Source organism: Pezoporus flaviventris, unplaced genomic scaffold (genome assembly GCF_033815535.1).
Source record: "Pezoporus flaviventris isolate CSIRO_AGI_PZ_B2104156 unplaced genomic scaffold, CSIRO_AGI_Pfla_v1 ptg000188l, whole genome shotgun sequence".
NCBI classification, from domain to species: domain Eukaryota; kingdom Metazoa; phylum Chordata; class Aves; order Psittaciformes; family Psittacidae; genus Pezoporus; species Pezoporus flaviventris.
In genome coordinates, this window is record NW_026892736.1 from 2,024,243 (window position 1) to 2,045,965 (window position 21,723).

The 21,723-nt window shown below is 48.7% G+C and overlaps 1 protein-coding gene across 10 annotated transcripts in view; it reads left to right on the plus strand.

The window, feature by feature from the left end:
• EXOC6B (exocyst complex component 6B) overlaps positions 1-21,723 on the plus strand; it is a 292,989-nt gene that overhangs the window by 165,943 nt on the left and 105,323 nt on the right. For 8 of the 10 annotated variants that reach the window (XR_009741213.1, XM_061440962.1, XM_061440965.1 and 5 more), the window contains 10 exons: positions 344-427; positions 595-641; positions 1,894-2,014; positions 5,812-5,883; positions 6,291-6,388; positions 7,946-8,051; positions 9,196-9,305; positions 15,505-15,616; positions 19,004-19,138; positions 20,185-20,364. Coding sequence is in view for 9 of the 10 variants with exons in the window: in XM_061440962.1 (XP_061296946.1) it covers positions 344-427; positions 595-641; positions 1,894-2,014; positions 5,812-5,883; positions 6,291-6,388; positions 7,946-8,051; positions 9,196-9,305; positions 15,505-15,616; positions 19,004-19,138; positions 20,185-20,364 (1,065 nt within the window). In the remaining variant the exon portion in view is untranslated. Of the gene's footprint in view, positions 1-343; positions 428-594; positions 642-1,893; positions 2,015-5,811; positions 5,884-6,290; positions 6,389-7,945; positions 8,052-9,195; positions 9,306-15,504; positions 15,617-19,003; positions 19,139-20,184; positions 20,365-21,203; positions 21,387-21,723 lie in introns of those variants that run through there. The other 2 variants (XM_061440969.1, XM_061440963.1) reach the window with 2 other exon arrangements.

A 21,723-nucleotide genomic window follows, 5' to 3' on the forward strand; every position in this document is an offset into this window, starting at 1 on the left:
GTAACTCTGACATTTGTCTGTGTCATGGTCCGGCAAAGAAGCTGGTTGCGCATCTCTATACACCACATCTGCACAGTGATACTGGAGAAGAGGTATAGAAGAGTTCATCAGATACTATTATACTTGAACAGCTGTATTTTGGATTAGTGTTTTCAGTAGAAGTCTTTATCTTCTGGTATCTGGGTGGCATTTTGCAGGAGCGTTGTGCAGATACATTGGAGGAGTATGAGATTTGCGTCTGAAGCACAGCGTATCGCAAGTCAGCAGTAGATCCAGTACATCACAAGTTTGTAGTTAATGCAAACCATTGTAACAACTTCAGTGAATCATTCCTGTTTTCCAGGGTGCCCGAGAAACCTTTGAGAGCTACTACAGGAAACAGAGAAGAAAACAAGCCAGATTGGTCCTGCAGCCTCCTTCGAACATGGTACGATGCTCTCCTACTCACAGCGCCCAAACTTGCTGTGCCGAGCAGCAGAGCAGAGCGTTAGCTATCTCTGGGTGTGCTGTTGCTGGTGGGATGGTCTCTAATTCATTTCCAGTTGCTCTTGGCCATCTTTGGTTTAATCTTTGCTCGCTTCTTCTTTGTTGCAGCACGAAACGTTAGACGGCTACAGGAAGTATTTTAATCAAATTGTAGGGTAGGTGTTCTTTTTATACCTGTCCTTGCTAAATACGTGTGTGCTGTGTTGTTGAGGAGCCCAAAAAGAAGGAGAGGAGGGAATGTTGATGTCCTTCAGGGCCTTTAAACAGAGCCAAAACCAGGGTGGGGAAAGACAGTTTGGGCTTTTAGAGTGTATTTTATAGCACCCATGAGCTTTGCTGTGTCACCAGTGGGAGCGTGGAGGAACCTGCCAGCTCTTGTACCAGCGAGGTCATTGCTGGGGATTTGAGGCTAAATAACCTCTGTGGACTATGTGCATCTACTTGCCCCACTAATGAGGTGAATGGGCCTCTGCCTTAATTATTCTTTCATATTGGATAATTATTCTTTGATTATTTTCCTGGTAAAGGAAGGTGATTCTCAAACCTCTGGTCCTATGAGCTTCTTCGTGTTGTGCTCAGATTTGACCAGAGTCTTGAAAAGCAGCTGAGCTGTCAGAGGAGGCGACCTAAGTCCATTAATCTAGCAGAGATAGGGGATGATGTTGAAATATCTTCAGCTAACACTAATAATTTCAACATCTGATTACACCCATCACAAGTGCAATGTGTGCTCCTCACCCAGCTCCATGCTTCTGGGCTGAATTTCCCCATCAAAACCCAGCTTGGAGATCTTATCCATTGCTGTTTAAAATGTCCAGTGCCACGCTCACTCCCTGGAAAATCCAGTTTCTTTTTGGCCAGGCTGTTTGATAACTGGAGATTGGAGTGAACTGACTGCCTTGAAATAGTCGTGAGCCTGTGGGGTATCCTGCTGCGAGAGGGTATTTTCCGTACGCTTAAAGTCGTTTTCCCTGTGGATAGAGCATTCTTCCCTGCAGTTAACCACTTGTAATGTGCTTGCTGCTGACTGGAGCAGGGTTTAATCAGTGGTTCTTGTTGAAATAACGGGGTGGGGAACTTAGAAAGGGGAAATTCTGCCTTTGTATACACACAGTGGCATTACAAGGAGCAACTGTGGTGTGGGTCACTTATATAATACAGTGATAAACATCATAAAATCAAACATCGTAAAACCAAACATCATAAAATGTTGGGATGTTAAAAATAGGTGGATAAAGTGTTTAGCATTAACCATATTAAATGCACTTACTGCAAATCTGAGCTTGCTCTGGGGATTTGTGGATGTGCAAACGCTGTATATCCCTCGCCTCCAGCGTTTGAACATCTCTTTGGATGTCTCCGAACCTGGGACTTCTGATAACAGTGCCATTTTCTCCTCCCTGCTAGGTTTTTTGTAGTTGAAGATCACATCTTGCATACAACGCAGGGCTTGGTAAATAGAGCCTATATTGATGAGCTGTGGGAGATGGCGTTATCAAAAACTATTGCAGCTCTAAGAACACATTCAGTAAGTAAAAGCCTCGGGTGGCTCAGCTGTTGCTTGAGTATGACTTGACATGCTGGACATACTGGCTTTTACAGTGGGATTCTTTGTTGTGCCTCTTTTCCAAAGATCCTGTTTAAAATAACAGTGTGAAGAACGCTGCTGTTTCATAGAATCCCAGCCTGGTTTGTGGTCAAGGGACCTTAAAGCTCCTCCAGCTCCAACCCCTGCCACGGGCAGGGACCCCTTCCACTAGAGCAGCTTGCTCCAAGCCCCTGTGTCCAACCTGGCCTTGAACACTGCCAGGGATGGGGCAGCCACAGCTTCTCTGGGCACCCTGTGCCAGCGCCTCAGCACCCTCCCAGGGAAGAGCTTCTGCCTGAGAGCTCATCTCAATCTCCCCTCTGGCAGGTTCAAGCCATTCCCCTTGGCCTGGCCCTACATCCCTTGTCCCAAGCTCCTCTCCAGCTTTCCTGCAGCCCCTTCAGGCACTGGAGCTGCTCTCAGGTCTCCCCTTCAGGAGCCTTCTCTTGTCCAGGCTGCCCCAGCCCAGCTCTCTCAGCCTGGCTCCAGAGCAGAGCTGCTCCAGCCCTCGCAGCATCTCCATGGCCTCCTCTGGCCTCGCTCCAACAGCTCCACGTCCCTCTTGTGCTGCTGCCCCAGAGCTGGATCAGGGCTGCAGGGGGGGTCTCCCCAGAGCACAGCAGAGGGGCAGGATCCCCTCCCTGAGCTGCTGCTCTCACTCTGGGGGTGCAGCCCAGCACACGGGGAGGTTCTGGGCTCAAGTGCTCACTGAAGCTGGGTCATGGGGAGCTTTCCCCTTGTCTCTGTCCTTTTTTGCCTCTCGATGCTCTGCATTTCCCTGCACCAAACTCTCAATGTTTTGGGTGACTGGAAAGAAAGAAGGCAGTGCTTTGATTTTTTTCCTGTTCTTTGGCTGATCACTTTTGGGAAGCACCAGCAGAGGGAGTCGGATTGTGCTGGAAAACTGGGGGAAAAAAGTCTCTATTTGGCTCACTGAAGTACAACTCTTAAAGTTCATGGCAGCGAATGGGCTGCTATCAAATCCTTTGTGTGTCAAAGACAATAAATAGACTTTATATGTTCTAATACTGAAAGAAGTTTGGGAAGATTGCTGATCACTTTGATATTTCTCTGCTTGAGCAAAACTTCCAAAGCCAGTTGCAACAACGACACAGTTTTTTGCCCCATTTTGTATGAGCTGAGGTAATGTTGCACTGGTTCAGCTGGGAGCACTGGGATTTCCTGAAAACCCTATTGGTTAATGGGATGAAAAAATTCCAAATGACCATAAAAGCAAAAGCATTCATGACTGTGCACAAGTCCACTTTCAAATTGTCAGGCCATGTTGTCCAGGAAAAGGAAAGTAATAAATCCCTGAGATCCCACTGCTGCTCGGGGATGGCAGTGCCATCTGATAGCGAAAGGATGCTGCAGAGTTGTGTTGGTGCAGATCTGCGCCTGCTGTGGTGCAGCATGCGCGTGGTGGTACCCAAGTGATAAAGATGTCATAAAATCATACACTGGTTTGGGGTGGAAGGGACCATGAAGCTCCTCCAGCTCCAACCCCTGCCATGGGCAGGGACTTCTTCCACTAGAGCAGCTTGCTCCAAGCCCCTGTGTCCAGCCTGGCCTTGAACACTGCCAGGGATGGGGCAGCCACAGCTTCTCTGGGCACCCTGTGCCAGCGCCTCAGCACCCTCACAGGGAAGAGCTTCTGCCTAAGAGCTCAGCTCAGTCTCCCCTCTGGCAGAGCTGGATCAGGATTGCAGGGAGGGCTCTCCCCAGAGCACAGCAGAGGGGGAGAATCCCCTCCCTTGCCCCGTATGCAGCCCAGGAGGGTGTCCCTCTGTGTGGAGACACAAAATGCTGCTTGCTCCAAACCCCACTGAGTTTTGCATTTAGGTGCCCATGACTTTATCTTGGTCACCTTCTGGAAGTGTTGCTGGCGAGCTGCTTGTCTTTCCCTGCTGCACAGGTAGGGGTTGTCCGGGTTACAGACCAGGTTGTTGGGATGAGGGACCACAGGGGCTTCCCAGGGTGCTCCGGCTCCATCCAGCACAGCAGTTGTGCTGACTGGAAAGCTGCCTCATAGAGTCATAGAATCGTTAGGGTTGGAAAGGACCTTAAGATCATCCAGGTGCACCCCCCCTGCCAGGGGCAGGGACACCTCACACTAAACCATGGCACCCAAGGCTCTGTCCAACCTGGCCTTAAACACTGCCAGGGATGGAGCATTCACAGCTTCCCTGGGCAACCCATTCCAGTGCCTCACCACCCTTACAGGAAAGAATTTCCTCCTTATATCCAATCTAAACCTCCCCTGTTTCAGTTTGAACCCATCACCCCTTGTCCTGTCACTGCAGTCCCTAATGAAGAGTCCCTCCCCAGCATCCCTATAGCCCCCCTTCCGATACTGGAAGGCTGCTAAGAGGTCTCCTTCCATTTAAGCTTCTCTGTTACAAAAGGGGATAAACACAGTGATGTACACCCTGCTAGGTTCTAAACCTGTGTTTATTTTCTTTTTAAGTGGGGTTTTCTGCAAGGTGAGAGTCACGAGAACAAGCCAGCTCCAAACACGGTGGTTTTCAGTCTTGCCAGCTTTGTTGCCGTGACAAGTTGTTTTAAGTGATGCCAAACCTAATGCATGAAATGGCTGCCAGGAGAGGGGGTTTTCAGTAATCATGAAATCATAGAATGGTTTGGATTGGAAGGGACCTTAAAGGTCATCCAGTTCCAACCCCCTGCCACGGGCAGGGATTGTTGCAGTATCATGGTCATCACTTTTATCTCTAAGCGCTGCTCCTGCATAGGGCAGTGCCGTTGAGACTTGAGGGAAGGCTCTCACACTGGTCAGCCTGCTTCAGTTCTTCCCATTCAGCCAAACATATCCCTGGCTTTTCTCCCCTCCTGCAGCCAGGGACATCTTTTATCACTTCTGATAGCTTTAGGGTGTTATCTTTCTTTCTGACTTTCTTTTTTGGACAGTGAGGTGGAAAATGTGTCTCTTCTGCTCTTTCACGTTGATTAATGGAGTCATTCCTCCTCGACTTTCCATGAGCTTTAAATCTGTTTCTCTTTCCAGCTTATGATCCCTGATTCTATATTTGGTTAGACTTAGTCTGAAACCTTACGTATTTCAGCATAGAGAGGATGTCTGCTGTGTCCAGAGAGCCCACGAAGCCTGTGGGTAACATGGGGTGGCTTTGGGAGGACGATGAGCGCTATTGCTACACCGGGTTGTATCTTTAGGGCTTTGAGGAGTGTCCTGGCCCGCAGTAAATACTTGTGTTGTAGCTCTGAGCATTAGTATCTCGGAAATACAGGCAGACAGAGTGGTTTTCCTCAGCCTGAACCACTTAGCATTGAAGCCTTCACATGGGGCTTGGGGATGCCTTGCTGCGATGCTTCATTGCCACCAGACACAACACAGTAAATATTAAATGAGAGGCGCTGCTGGCGTCCTGGTATGACAGCGTGCTGATTTGCTTCATCTCCTCTCGCTTCCCCAGCAGCTCCTGGGTAATCTTAGAGACACTTCAGGTATCTCTAGAGCAACCCCAATCCTTATTCATCCTGGAGAGCCTCAAGAGCGGTGTGTTATGAGGAGAGATACCCTTATCAGCATGCCTTCCCTTGCCCTGTGCAGCCTTAGGGCATGGGCTGGAGGATAAAAGCTGCTGATCATAAGACTGCATGGCCTCTGGGTTTATCATCACTGCAGTGATAATACAGGAGGGCTGAGGGCAATATTTTTCCTGCAGTTCAAACCGTGTTGTTATTTCTCCCCTTCTTTGCAGTCCTACTGCTCGGACCCGAGCCTGGTGTTAGACTTGAAGAACCTCATCGTCCTCTTTGCAGATACTCTGCAGGTACGTGGCTGTTGGTAACCACTCTTGGTCTTGCTCAGTGTTGTGCCGATCATAGATGGTGCAGTCAGAGGGGTTCAGTGCCTGATGAGGGCTTGCTGTGGTGGCCTGGCTTCTTTCTTGACATTGTGGTGCCTGATGGACAGCCTGGTTCTCCCTGCACAGGAGGTGGCCAGCCCATAGGCAAGGACCAAGCCTTGACCACCTTGCTAAGTCCTGGTGCCTCTTGCCCCCACACAGACCCATAACCCTTGGTGCTACCACCTCGCCTAAATCCCTTCTGCAGCACCATTCATCTCTGTGGTGGTGGTAGGGGAGAATTTCTCTCTATTGAACAGAGAAACTAATATTCAACTGCCTGCTTGTGACTTTTCTTACATGAAGTTGCTCTCTTGCATGACCCACTGCAGGGATACGGCTTCCCAGTGAACCAGCTCTTTGACATGCTGTTAGAGATCCAAGACCAGTATAGTGAAACCCTGCTGAAGAAATGGTCAGGAGTTTTCAGGTAAGAAGCTCTTTAAGGAAACTCACAAAGATGTAACTTCCAGAGCGGTTTTGACTCATAAATAAAGGAGAGATGAGCAACCTGACCAGCAGGTCGAAGGAGGTGATCCTGCCCCTCTACTCTGCTCTTGTGAGCCCTCACTTGGAGCATTGTGTGCAGTTCTGGTGTCCTCAACATAAAAAGGACATGGAACTGTTGGAACAAGTCCAGAGGAGGCCACGAGGATGCTCAGGGGCTGGAGCACCTCCTGTATGAAGACAGGCTGAGGAAGTTGGGGCTGTTCAGCCTGGAGAAGAGAAGCTGCGTGGAGACCTCATAGCAGCCTTGCAGTGTCTGAAGGGGGACTATAGGGATGCTGGGGAGGGACTCTTCACTGGGGACTATAGTGATAGGACAAGGGGTAACGGGTTCAAACTGAAACAGGGGAAGTTTAGATTGGATCTAAGGAGGAAATTCTTTCCTGTGAGGGTGGTGAGGCACTGGAATGGGTTGCCCAGGGAGGCTGTGAATGCTCCATCCCTGGCAGTGTTCAAGGCCAGGTTGGACAGAGCCTTGGGTGCCATGGTTTAGTGTGAGGTGTCCCTGCCCATAGCAGGGGGTTGGAACTGGGTGATCTTAAGGTCCCTTCCAACCCTAACCATTCTATGATTCTATGAACCTGCTCTAGTGGAAGGGGTCCCTGCCTGTGGCAGGGGTTGGAACTGGAGGAGCTTTAAGGTCCCTTCCAACCCAAACCATTTGATGGTATGATTTGATTAGTAGCAAGCTCATGCTTAAATTTTGGGGCCTGGGCTCTCCTTGGACCAGGGGGAGATAATTTAAAGACAGTTGTGAGGATCCTGTGTGTGGTGAGATCTGTGCAATAACTCGGTGTAGACCAGAGGTTTTACATCCCAGAGGGATAAGGACAGTCAATAGATGGAAGGATGCAAAAAGCTGGTGTTGCAGCAGCATTTCTGTGCCCTCACTGCAGCACTGAGCTGTGTGTGTCCTGGGACATTGGTGGCATATCCCTGTGCTGCTGGTGTGGGCATGTCCATGAGCTGAGCATTTGCCCAGTGGTAGGATATCATCTATTTATTATCCAGGATCCCATGCTGTGCTCTGCAGCCACCAGCTCATCCTGTGCTGGTCCTCTAGGACCTCCCAGGAGGATTAAGGCATCTCAGAGCATGGAGCATTGGGAGGAGGTGCTAGAAGGTTGTTAAAGGACTGGTAGCTCAGCATCCACGTGTCTTGATTCAGGCAGGACTGAAGCTCACCTGGGTTTTATCAGGGGCTGCTGCTGAAGCTCCAGTCTGGAGTAAAATCACCATTAAGCTCTGGTTATGGCTTTACACAGGCTGAAGACAGCAAAGTAGGAGCTGTCAATGAGTTTGGCTGCAGCAAAGATGATTTCAACAGTCACAAACACGGGGGGAAGCTTAGACTCAGGGGATTGCGTCTTACACTGGGACCTGCTTCTTCAGAGCTTCCCAGCTGAGCAGTAAACCTGCAGAGCTGTGGCCGGTCTGTCGTCACAGGGCTGCCTTTGTAACTTTTCTTTTCTTCCCTTAGAAATATACTTGATTCAGATAACTACAGCCCCATCCCAGTGACGAATGAAGAAGTTTATAAGAAAATAGTTGGACAGTTCCCGTTCCAGGATGCAGAACTTGAAAAGGTAACCTTGAAACGGGGAACGTGGTACGGTGGGGCCGCGGGTGCAGGAAAACCCCTCACTCTTGTAGCTGGCATTGGGACCTGCGAACGAAAGCATCCCAAAATCCCCAACCAAACCCAAAACCTCAAGCTCCAAACCAAATAAACAAGAAAAAAAAGCCCTAACAAGGGAAAAGAACAACACACTTTCTAGATGATGTATTTCTGGTGCTGGTGAGGGAAGTGCGTACAGTGATACCTCGTTGATTTTGTTTTCGGCTCACAGTGTGCTATTACAGCTGCAGTGGACAAGAAACTGGAAATATCTGCTTCCATTGGTATTTTATTCCCAGTTTAGGAGCTGTTGTTGGTCTTTGGTTGCTTTACTCTTATAGTAAAAAAAAAAAAAGGCCAACAAAATGGTATATCTTGGCTTTTGTAGCAGCGTGTGCTTGCAAAACCTAAGTCTCGCCAGATCTGACCTAGCCAGTGTCCCTTAAAAGCCTGCTTGGCCTTCTGCTGCACATCTGGCAGCCAGCGAGCTCCAAGCCTGGTGAACTTCATTAGGACTGGGAGGCTTTTTGATCCAAGTCAGGTATTTAGATTTCAGGAGGTCTGTGTCCTTCCCCCAGAGCTATATCAGGGGCTCCAGCTTCTCACTATTCCGCTCCGCGCCTCCCGGCCCTGTGAGTAAAAGCTGGTTGGAAAAGGCTTTGTGTAGAACATCTGTTTCCTCTTGGCTTTTGGTGGTGTAAGCAAGTGCTCACCTTAGGCAGCAAGCGTGGGAGGTGACCAAGCCAAACACCGCGTGCACGGTGGGAGATAGAAGTCAATTTGTTCTCCGATGGGGATTTTTCATACGAGTTAGGAGAAGGAAGGAGGGTCCTGGTGGGCTGCCTGCTCCCTCCTAGCTGCAAGTCTCCTTCCAGCCCTGTTTTAGCCTCCAAATCCCTTCTGCACCCATGTGCCGTTTGTAAGTGATTATCTGGTCTTTCACTTGGCTGAAATGTTTATGTAATATACAATAAATGCTGGCTTGTTGTTTCATGGCTGGACTTAGCTAAACACTAGAATTGATTTGTTGCTTGGAACACATTGCTGGAAAGCACTCGTCACTCCTGTTCAGTGTCTGCGCCTCGACTTGAATCCTCTCCTGTCTTTTACAGCAGCCGTTTCCAAAGAAGTTCCCCTTTTCTGAGTTTGTGCCTAAAGTTTACAGTCAGATTAAGGAATTCATCTACGCCTGCCTCAAGTTTTCGGAAGACCTTCACCTGAGGTAGGAGATGAGTGTGGTAGGGGTTGGAATACAGAGGTTTTGCCTGCACTGGAGCATCCCTGGCAGTGTTCAAGGCCAGGTTGAAAGGAGCAACCTGGTTTAGTGGAAGGGTTGGAACTGGATGAGCTTTAAGGTCCTTTCCAACCCAAACCAGTCTGGGATTTTGTGATCTCAAAAGGTCTAAAATATGAATTCTTTCCCTCAACCCTTCATGCTGCTTTATTTGGACACCTTGTCCAGGCTGGAGGGGCTGGTGGTCTCCTTGCAGTGGTACATGTACCCTTCATGTACAAAGGGATGGCCAAGACTTCAAAAATAGCTGCCTCATGTAGGGAAAGATAGCCCAGGACTACGCTGTAACTGTTCCTGATTGAGTTGTACTAAATAGATGAATCTGTTATCTTAAGAAAGCTAGTGATGTCCCCTTGTCATTGGGTCAGTGCCTGGTCTAACATCTGCAACTCCCTGGATGTCCCTTAAGAAGCCCATGGCCAGGAAAAGCCCTTGAGGTTTTCATTCACCCTGCTTTAGGGGCTTTGCTTTTCTTGTTTCCCGTGGGAGTTTCTATGCAAATAACCTGATTATTTATTCTTTTCCTGAAAGCTTACAAAATATTCCTTGTTTTTACCCTCCTTCCTCCATCCCAAGTTGCCGTGATGCTGGTTTTGCCTGTGTGTTTGTGTGTGAGATTGGAAAACAGCTATATGTGCCAGCAGCTGCAAGCTGGTGCTTTCTTTTTGCACCCAGTGGTGTCTGCAACTTGGTAGAGATACATAAATACAGATAAATAAATAAAGGTGTATGTGTGTATATATATATATATAAAGGTATATATAAAAGTATGTATAAAGGTATATAAATAAAGGGATATAAATGAGTAACAAGCTTTTTACTGGCAGGAGGGATCCTTCTTCCCTTCTGTTCACAGCACTGTACTAGTGAGAGGTTGGACTGTGGCTGGCATTTATCTTCCTTGCCAGCTTCATGCCCTCACTATGGCCTGACACTGGGCATTGCCCCAGTGTATTGTGAAGGCAGGGCAGTGTTGTGGGGACTGGCCTCCACAGGGCTCTTCAGGGTTTGAATTCTCATCCTCTGTGCGAGGGGTAGGAATATGGGGAGGCATTTTCTCTCCATCTTCTGCTGGAGGCCGCGGTCGCTCACTGGTTGATGTGGAAGCCCAGGAGGTTTCTCCCCCCGCCCCATTTCATCTCAGCCTTTCACCAGTGGCAGGTTGTTCTCTTTGGTGGCTCCCAGGGCTCTTAACCCGGGGGTCACCATGAAACATCTCGGTTTCTCAAGCCGACAGCACGGTCCTGTTTCACACGGATGCTGGTTTCACCCAGCCCCTCCGTTGGCACTTCCCTCGTGAGCTCTGTGCTCTTCACCATTACGGAGATGATTGGGTTTGTCAGGGAAGGGAAGGAAAATGTCCCCTTGGGTCCCTCCTCGGGGTCCCCTTGGATATGTTATTAAAATTCCTTTCGACATTGGATTTTCCAGCCCTTTTTGAGGGCAGCGTTGCGCTGGGGGAAGGGAGCCCAGCTCTTGGCTTTTCTAGGCAAACATTTGGAATATTTCTCCGCAAACCCCTGTTGACACTTTCTTCATTTCACCCTGACAGCTTGAATTAGTTTTTATTAGGAAGCTTGGCTACAAAGCCGGCAGCAAGTTTTCTTTCTCTTCTCTTTCTTTTTCTTCTTTGGTTGTCATTTACCTTGCACCCTGGAGTGATTGGGGTCAGCCTGTCAGTCATGGAGGGCCTGAAGGTCATGACTACTGCTATGGGATACGGGACATCAGCTGTCACTAACCCAGGCAGTTCCTTTAAATACTCTGCAGTCTTTTCCTGCAGAGCAGAGCCTATGGCAGAAAATGCAGCTTGTGTTTTATTCTCTTTCTCTAATTGCTTCTTTTAAACCAGCTCCTTGTATTTGTTGGACGGGAACGTTCTCCTTTATGTTGATCTGCTTGCGAAAGTTGCTTTGCTTATTGAGGAAAATTTGGAGCTTGGTGTGCAGTTATAGGGGCTGCACGTTTTCTGACTCCATTAATTTGATTAGGAGAAGGGAAACCTGTATATTTTCATCAGTTTTGCCTTTGTTAAGAAGCGTGGACTCAAATTCATCAAGGAGATGCCTTTTAAAAGTATCCGCTCACTGGAAGACTTCCAAACTTCCACGGCAGTGACGTTTCCCATTTGAAAGACAGGGAATATCTTTGGAAAACAGTGGGGGGAAGGATGAGATGCCAGCTTGAATATATCAGGACTTTGGTTGGTCGGTCTGGGGGATTTGTTCAAACAAAGCACCAGTCCTGGAAGAACTTGGGAAAGAACGTAATGTAAGTGCATAAAGTTATCAAAAATAAAATGGAATTAAAAGATCACAGGCTTGAATAACTACAGCAAGTAGTTACTGGTTTGGAAGTATTGATTTGGAAATCAGCTGTAGGAGACAGGAGGTAAATGTAGTTTCTTTGGTGTAGTTGGTGGTACTGCTTTGGTGTTAGTAGTGCTCTGTGGTTAGAGACTATGTGCGTAGGCTCAATAACAACCACACCACTACCAGCTCCTACCAGTTTGAAGCTGACGGATCAAATTGGCATCAAACATACACCGTGAGCAGCCCAAATGGACTGTATTTGTGGGTTTTGTTTTCTTCTTGATGCGTACGGAGAATGGAGGTCGGACCTGGCTCGTGAACCAAGGCTCAGCTCATACTCAGGAGTCAGCATCAGACACCTTACTGGTACCATCACCCTTTGCTAAGTGGCCCTGGTGGTCTGGGCACTGCATCCTGTACTCCTTAGAATCATAGAATAGGTAGGGTTGGAAAGGACCTTTAAGATCACCCAGTTCCACCCCCCCTGCCATGGGCAGGGACACCTCACACTAAACCACGGCACCCAAGGCTCTGTCCAACCTGGCCTTGAACACTGCCAGGGATGGAGCATTCGGAACCTCCCTGGGCAACCCATTCCAGTGCCTCAGCACCCTTACAGTAAAGAACTTCTTCCTTATATCCAATCTAAACTTCCCCTGTTTAAGTTTGAACCCATTACCCCTTGTCCTGTCACTACAGTCCCTAATGAAGAGTCCCTCCCCACCATCCCTATAGGCCCCCTTCAGATACTGGAAGCTGCTCTGAGGTCTCCACACAGCCTTCTCTTCTCCAGGCTCTTCAAGCTGCTTCTTGGTTCATAGTTTCAGCTGTGAGGGTGCTGGGCAAGGTAGGGGCTAACACCCATTGCCCCTGTGGCCACCCTGACTCACTGGGTCATGGAGAGCTTCTCCTCTGAAAGCTCAGTCTGAAGTGCTTTGGAGAAGTAAAAGCAGCCATCAGCACTGGCTGTGGTGTCGGGCAGAGGCAGCATCCTGCTCCTGCCAAGAGTGTGACTGTCTTGGAGCGTACACGCAGCCAGGCAGTAACTGGCTTGTTTAATTTTGATGCCCTGATGACAGGGTGATGTTTGAATGACAAAGAGCAAGCTCTTCCAGCACTACCTGTGTGGCTGCTGCGTTGGTTCAGTGGGAAAACTCACGTCATGTCCACAGTCCCATGGTTTTCATCTCTGCTTTCTTGGTTTCAGTCGATGCTGGAAGCTCCAGCTGCCAGCTCTGCTTCCAGTCTTGGCCGTTCTGCATCCCCACCTTCCTTGGGGACAGGCTGTGGATTGCATTCCAGGATTTCCCAGGGATAATCCCAAAAGGGGCATGGTGCTTGTACAACGATACAGCTTTGTGTGTAATTTCCTGCCTGTACAGCTATTTCTTGACCCCCTTTGAGTGTGGGTCCAGCCCTTTTTGCTCCTCAGCTCCATTCACCAAGTCCCATGCATTACCCCCTGTATCACCCCTTTGCTTTGAATCTCCTTGAGTGTCTTTTTTACCATCTGTGGATCATCACAGGGTTAGATTTTATGGGACTTGCTATATATAACCATGCTGTTGTCTGGTGGAGGGGACTGGGAACAATCTGGTTCTTCCTGGGGGGTGATGGAGGGCAGGGGGGTGCATACACATTGGGTTTCTTTTGGTGTTTTCTTTAAGTAAAACCTTGTTTGAGAGCCCTACCCATAGCATAAAGACCAGGAAAATTCATTGGCTGGTTTCTTCTTCCCTCCCATTTTTGTTCATGTTCTATACATTAGAAAAACCCAAACACATCACCTTGGGCCGCACATCAAAACCCTGCGAGAAGGAACCATCTGGGACATGAAGTGAGCTAGCCTGGGTTATTGCTGGCACAGGATGTGCTTCCCTGCTAAGCAGGAGGGAAATAAACTCAGAGGCATCAGGAGTGGTGATCTAGAAGAGATCCCCACTAAGACTTTGGCTGATGAGATTGAATTTGAGTTATCAGGAACCTGGGTCCTGCTAACCTACTGGCCCTGCTCCACTTGCATCCAACTGGGAAGGAGAACGGTGGTCAACCCTTGGCAGGCTTGTAGCTCACAAAAGCAGACTTCTAAACAGCAGGGAGAAGGAAGTATTAGAAGAACCTGTTGGGGAGCAGAGTGTGGGGAGCTGCTGTGTGCATGGGGAGTTGTGCAGCTGGGTTTTCCTTGGGAAAGCTGCAGCAAGACACGGATTTCTTGGTCTGGCAGAAGTACAGGCATGACTTTGCTCCGAGATGTGAGCGGGGAGCAATATTTGCTGCTTCTCCTGGGAGTTTTGGGGATTTGAGTGCAATCCTCATGCAGCAGAACAAAGAACTTCAAAAGTTGGGTTGATTGAAGGCTGGGCAGCGCGTGGGGAGGATGAGCGTGTCCAGAAGGCTGCTATGGCCGCAGTTATTGCAGTTGGAGAAGGTTTAGTCTTCTTTACCCAAAGGTCCAAGGCTTGGCACAGTGCATCTGCTCTAGGGTTAAATAGGCACAGAAATCTGGAGGGTCGAGCTGGACCAGGGCTGGCAGCACCCATCCCTGCAACCAACAGGCACCCCAGTACCAGCACCCACTACCCTCTGCCCTTCACACTGGTAGGGGGGGGAGCTGCAAGTTTTGCTTTTGTTTCTCATGTCAATCCCTGCTTTGTAATTTGGGCCATTTGTCAGGTAAAACAGGAGAAAGGAGTAAAAGGTCACGGGATTGATTTACCACGAGCCTGAAAGTTAATAACACTGCTCAGCCTTCCAGTTGGGAATTTTCTTTGCCCTCAGCTGCCTGTCACTGCGCTGCTGGAGATAAAGCCCCGTGGTGTCAGGGCTAATGCAGGGCCAATGACAGATCAAAGGAGCCTGTGCTGGGATGGGTTTCCAAAGCCTCCTTCGGTAAGGAGAGGTGGCACCTTGCTGATGCGCACGTGGAGGAGCAGCAGAAAGCCAAACCCCTAAAGTTCAGCAGTGTTGTGGTTGCAGCCAGCTGGCAAAGAGCATCAGTGTGTTGCTAGAGCTTCCAGTGTGATTTGTCATCGAATCCCAGACTGGTTTGAGTTGGAAGAGACCTTAAAGCTCCTCCAGCTCCAACCCCTGCCCCAGGCAGGGACCCCTTCCACTAGAGCAGCTTGCTCCAAGCCCCTGTGTCCAACCTGGCCTTGAACACTGCCAGGGATGGGGCAGCCACAGCTTCTCTGGGCACCCTGTGCCAGCGCCTCAGCACCCTCCCAGGGAAGAGCTTCTGCCTAAGAGCTCATCTCAGTCTCCCCTGGGGCAGGTTCAAGCCGTTCCCCTTGGCCTGGCCCTACATCCCTTGTCCCAAGCCCCTCTCCAGCTTTCCTGCAGCCCCTTTAGGCACTGGAGCTGCTCTAAGGTCTCCCTGGAGCCTTCTTTTACTTAAAATGCTGTGAGAAGGTAATGGGGGGGTGGGTGCATTTTGAGGGGGTTAATTTCCTTTTTCCCCCCACTTACATCTTTCATCCCTTTCCCCTTGTGTACCGAATGTGCAGACCTCCACCATTGTATGCTGGGTGGTGGCTTGGCTGTGTGGGTTAATGCTGATTCTACAGGCAAGCTGTGCTGGACCAGTCCCTTTAAGGGGCTGAGTGATGTAGATTTAGCTCATTTTAGCCCCTCTTCCTTATGGAACCATAGACAAAAAGACCCGAAGTGTTGACGTTTTGGTATATATTAGTATGTCAGTGCATGCAAGCATCGTGAGTAAGGCCGAAGAGGGTTGGGAAGGCGATTGGGTGATGAGGGCTCAAGAGTTTCTCCGTTCACGGAGCATTTTGCAAACCTCTTTGAATTCCACTTTCCAGCTCCACGGAAGTCGATGACATGATCAGAAAATCCACAAACCTGCTGCTGACCCGAACCCTGAGCAACTGTTTGCAGAACGTCATCAAGAGGAAGAACGTTGGGCTGACGGAGGTAGGACCTGGCTTTGAGGTGGGCCGGGTGTCAGAAAGGGGGTTCGGTCCTCAGGACTCCTTACAGCACCTTTAGAGGTGCTGCTGTGGAGCCTTCTGCTGCAGTATTTGGTTGGGAGGCAACAGTGGAACCACACAGCGTTGCTGTGCAAAGCAAGAGCACTTTGTATTGTGGGAAAGCTGTGCTGTTGCTGTTGGCATTACCCATCTTCTAAATTAATGGGTCATTATCCATGTGAATTAAAGTCAGAGGACATCAAGGAGCGCGCGGGAAGAGCCAAGTGGGAAGTGGGACAGGTCCCCACCTATAGGTGATGTTTGGAGGCAGATTCAGCACGTTGCTGCAGTGCAAACTCTGTATTGGTATTTTCTTTTCACAACTGATACTTTTTTGTGTGCAAAGTCAGGTTTCTGCAAGGCTTACTGCATGTAAGTCCTGGCTGTTGGGGAATGTGTGTGGTACCCAGGGTGGTTTAATACCTTAGTGGGACCTCTGTGTGCTGTTATTAAACAAGTAGATGTTAATACAGCTGCAATTGTTTAATGGACTGTGCTGTAGAAATGTGTCCTGCTCTCTGGACACTAAATACCCTGTGGAGGTGAGCTTAGGAGAGTTCAGTGCATTTACAGTGGTATGTATTTACACGTGATGCTTCCTCAGCCCTTTATCTCACTCTCTGGAATCTCTCTGCTCCCCGGGGGCAAATTCCTCTTCCCTCCTGCTCCTCCCAGGGCTCCCTCCACAGAGGAATGCAACATTATCCCTGCATGTCCATCCCCCAGATGATCCTTTTAACTGCTGTTGCAGTGTGATTGAATGTAGGAAGGGCAAACCAAGTGCCACAGTCCCCTTGCAGCTTCTGCCCAGTTTAGATGGTGTCGATGGCATCTTCCGTGATGAGGGAAGGTGATGCCTTTCTTTGGGCTGAGAGTGGCTTCTTCAGGTGCTTTAGAGCTGAAGAGGATTTTTGCTAGGAAAGCTTATGTAGCATGACCCAAGTTTCAAGTAAAAGGTTTAATATGGCTGGTGGTCAATCTCTGGATGTCATATTTTCATCTTCTTATTCCTTACCACTTGCCAAGGTACCGCCAGCTCTCTCCTGGGGTTGCCTGTGCCACCATTGTATTTCTAATTTGGTTGAAGGAAACCCACTTGGGGCATCTTCATCCCCTCCTGCCTCTTTTCTTTGTGCAGCCATTGACCTGTTTGTCCATAGGGAAGCACATGGTGGTGCTCTTCTGAGTTGCTCAGATCTTCTCCTCTTAAGACGTTGGTGTGACTGTGGAGCACAGGAATTAAATCCCAGGTTGTATGAGCATAGTCCTGGTGTCAGAAGTGGTTGCAGAAGATATTTAAGTGCCTTTTGACTGTCACTTCCCAGATTTAGTTTCTGTACAAAGCAACACCATCCATATCTGAGTTTTCCAGTGTGGTTTTCCAAGCAGTGGACAAGGTAATACAAGGCTGTGCACTGGCCTTCCTGGTCTGTTGTCCCCTGAATTAGTTTTCATTGCTGTTTTTTGTGGGCTAACTCTTAGATGTGGAGGTTGAAGTTTGCTACCAAGTTTGTTACCAAGTCTGCTCCAAGTGACCCTGGTGTTTCGAATAACCCTGACATCTCTCAACAAAAAAGAGGGAAAAGATGCTCCTGTTTTAATCACTTGAATACCCCAATGAGAAGGTCTTGCCCAAATGAATTCAAGAGAAGATCACAACTTGAAGGAGGCAGAGAGTTATCAGGAAAGCCCATAGCAAGTGGTGGAAGAGAATCAGAGCAATCAGGGCCTTCAAACGTGATAGCGATCTGGACAACTAAATTGTGATGATCAATGAAGAGATTTAGGAGAGATTTCACACAGTTGGAAATACCCAGTATTTAATTAGCTTTATAGGAGAGCATATCGTGGTCACCATGTCAGAGCTATCTGACACAGGGAAACGCTTGTTTGAAGGCAAAAACTGAGAACAAAACTAATCCAAGGAATTCAGAAATGAGAAGCCCTCTCAGCTATCTGTGTAATACATTTAATGGAACAAGTACAAAACAAGAGGAGTTCAAATAGATCATAATTTCATTTATTAATGACAAAATCTGATGGAAATCAAAGAAATGTTAGCTGGAAGGGACCTCTGGAGGTATCTAGCTTGGTATGGAAGTGGGGTCATTGCTCACTTGAAGCATGTCAGCTGTGGCTTTTCCTACCCAGCTTTTAATGCTTCCCATACAGAGGTCCCACAGCTTCTAAGGACACCCTCTTCCAGTTCTGCACTCCCTTTGTAATGACTCTTTTCCTTCCTAGTATCCAAGCTGAACCTCCCAGACCGTCACCATTGCCTTTCTCATGCCATCTGGCACATGCAAGAGTTGGGTGCTGTAACCTGTGTGGCGTTGCTTCAGTATTTCTGTGCCTGCAGCACTCGAATTGCTGGTTAATCCATCTCATTCAGAGCGTTTGTGAGCGTTTCAAAACCCTTTCTGTAGAGAGGTGTCTGCAGCCTGCCACCCTGTACTTCAGCAATCAGATTATAGCAATCTGGAGCATTATAATGCTTTCAGTGTCTGTAAGAGAACTGTTTTGGCCGGGATAGCTGAGCTAGGTGTTGTGTAGAAAGGCTTTGTTAGAGCTGATGTTGCACCTTGAAAACATTCACAGGAGCCTGCTTGGGAGAAAGGTATCTGCTTAAGGGATGAATGGTGCTTCCAAGTGAGCGGTCCTCAAGTGGAAGCCCGGATTGGTTTGCTCTGGATTGTAAATGCCTGGTGACATCTGCCTGTAAATGTTGACTGACTTCAGCAGAGGTTTTTACACTGTAGTTACCTTTAATGGCCTGAAATAGCGCCATGGGAAGGCAGACGAGATGACAGCAGTAAGGAAATGGCAACTAAGGGTGGGTATGATAACTGAGAAGACACCAGGGTGAGACCTGATGCTCACCCTCCCCAAAGGAAAACCTAGTTGTTTCTTTGTTAAATGCCTCGCTATGAGCTTGGTTGGTGTCACTCAAGATACAGGTTACTTGGGGTTCAGCAGCAGCTGGAACACTTGTGATTTGACATGGCATTAAGTTTCTGATGTTCTTAAAGGAGGAAAGCTTTTGAGCATGTGGAAAAGCTTAGTGTATTTGTACAGCAGCAGCTTTTCGTGCCAGAAGGAGGTTGTGAATGCTCCATCCCTGGCAGTGTTCAAGGCCAGGTTGGACGAGGCCTTGGGTGCCATGGTTTAGTGTGAGGTGTCCCTGCCCATGGCAGGGGGGTTGGAACTGGGTGATCTTAAAGGTCCTTTCCAACCCTAACTGTTCTATGATTTCATATTGGCATCCATCAAGCTGGCACGTCTATATTGGCGTCAGGAGCACAACGATTGAGCATCTCTTTTGCCTTTGCAGCTTGTACAGATTATTATAAATACGACCCATTTGGAGAAATCCTGCAAGTTCCTAGAGGAATTCATAACCAATATCACTAATGTGCTTCCAGAAACTGTCCACACCACGAAACTCTACGGGACCACAACCTTCAAGGTGAGAAGGCTTGGTAGATCCACCCTGAGAGCTGATGTTTGGTTGGAGAGTATCTGCTTGCAGAGCACGTGTGGGGATGAGTGGATGTAGGGAGCTAAGCTGAGCTGAGAGGTAGTTTTGTCATATCCTGGGCAGCTGGTGCCACCAGATTAGGTTTTGGGTTTGGTCTTTGGAGCATCACGGGGATGCTGGAGGAGGGACTCTTCATCATGGGCTGTAGTGATAGGACAAGGGGTCATGGGTTTAAACCTAAATAGGGAAGATTTAGGGAGTATGTAAGGCAGAAGCTCTTCCCTGGGAGGGTGCTGAGGCACTGGCACAGGGTGCCCAGAGAAGCTGTGGCTGTCCCATCCCTGGCAGTGTTCAAGGCCAGGTTGGACACAGGGGCTTGGAGCAAGCTGCTCCAGTGGAAGGGGTCCCTGCCTGGGGCAGGGGTTGGAGCTGGAGGAGCTTTAAGGTCCCTTCCAACCCAAACCACACTGTGATTCTGTTCTGTGATTCTATAATTGAGTCAACTGGGGGGTGTTCGGGTTGTGTCTTGTGGAGAGCAGGAGACGGGAACAGTGCTGAGGATTTGAGTAACAATAGGGAACAAGTTAGGTGGGGTTTGCCCTTAGGATAACTCAGCAGTGACTAAGGCCCCATGTCTCCAGGGAAGTCCATTCTGTTTTCTTTTGGCATCACCTAACTATTTGGCCTAAGGATAAGTTTTCCTATTCTTATTCAGGCAGGCTGTCCTGTACTGCAAACCTACCCAGAATTTGGTGGGTCTCAGCCTGTTTTCATATGAGACATTCCTTCTCCATCTGTCTCTTTCATCCGCACTAGATGTGTCCTCCTGGTCCCTGGGTTGGATCAGAGGCACACCAGCTTGATCTTGCCTCCCACTAACCTGGTCTCAGCTAACCTGAGGCTGTAGTGGCCATGTAGGTACCTACAGATGCTCTGTGTTGTGCTGCCTTTGGAGACTGGGCCGATGTCCTGTTGCGTGTGGAGGCTTGTTGTTACTGAGACTCCGTTCCATGGAGTGTTGTCTTGTTGCCCAGGACGCCCGCCATGCTGCTGAGGAGGAGATTTACACCAACCTGAACCAGAAGATAGACCAGTTCTTGCAGCTGGCAGACTACGATTGGATGGCCATGGAGCCGGGCAGCAAGGCCAGCGACTACCTTATAGACCTCATTGGCTTTCTACGCAGCACGTTTGCGGTGTTCACCCACCTCCCGGTAAGTCACCTCCACCAGTTTGCTTTCATTTTACAGCTGAGGGACATCTGATGGTGCTGTTGAAACTCGTGGTTGCTCAAGCTCTATGGAGTGGGATGAAAATGGGGCCTTGGACCGTCAGGTGTTGTGAAATAACAAGTTATAGGAGGGTAGACTGAGGTGAGCTCTTAGGCAGAAGCTCTTCCCTGGGAGGGTGCTGAGGCGCTGGCACAGGGTGCCCAGAGAAGCTGTGGCTGCCCCATCCCTGGCAGTGTTCAAGGCCAGGTTGGACACAGGGGCTTGGAGCAAGCTGCTCTAGTGGAAGGGGTCCCTGCCCGTGGCAGGGGTTGGAGCTGGAGGAGCTTTAAGGTCCTTTCCAACCCAAACCAGTCTATGATCCTGTGAAACCTATGTGTTACCAGAAGCTGGTCTTCAGTGGGAGTCTCTCCAGGTATTTTCAAGTCTGCTTACACAGTCCACCATGTAGAAGAAGGACCATAATTCACCAGCCACCTCTATCTTAGATACGTTAACTCAGATTAATGGATGTTCAAGATCCTTTTCAAGACATGCCAGTGTATGGGTGTCTATTACTTGAATTGCAGATACACTTCCAAATGTTTGTCAGGTCACTGGATGCCTTACATCAGAATGTTGCTCTTTGGAAAGCAGCATATGTTTCTTTCTTTTCTCTGCTGTCTAAAATAGGCCTGTGTTTATGCTGTTATTGCGATCAGAAATGTATTTTATGTTGCTTTATTGCACTTGGCTGAGGAGTGTCCCATTGAATAGGAAAAAAATATAACCATCAGGGAGTTCCATTTTTTGCTCAAAGAGCTTTTTTTCCCCCTTTTAAATAGGATTTGTTGGGAGCTGTCTGGATATATACTTCCAGAGTATCTTCAGTTGTCAGGTATTTTGTAACAGCAAATCCACTGAACACTATATTTGTCCTAAAAGCAACTTCAGATCTTTCTTCCTTCCTTGACTGTTATTTATTTGGTGTTACTGGGTGCCCAGGGCTATAGTGCACCAGCACGCACTGGGCATCTCTCATGAGCTTGGATATAAACAGGAAAGAAGACTAGTAATACACAATGGTGGTTTTCTTCACTGCATTCTGATGGTTTATACCACTGTGATTGCTCTACTGGAAGGATGTTCCAGCTCTTCAGAGCAGTTTTAGGAGGTGTTACAGCCCCAGAGCTGTGCAGCCCTCTGTATAGCTCATGTTTTTATCATGGTTTGAGCTGGAAGGGACCTTAAAGCTCCTCCAGCTCCAACCCCTGCCACGGGCAGGGACCCCTTCCACTAGAGCAGCTTGCTCCAAGCCCCTGTGTCCAACCTGGCCTTGAACACTGCCAGGGATGGGGCAGCCAC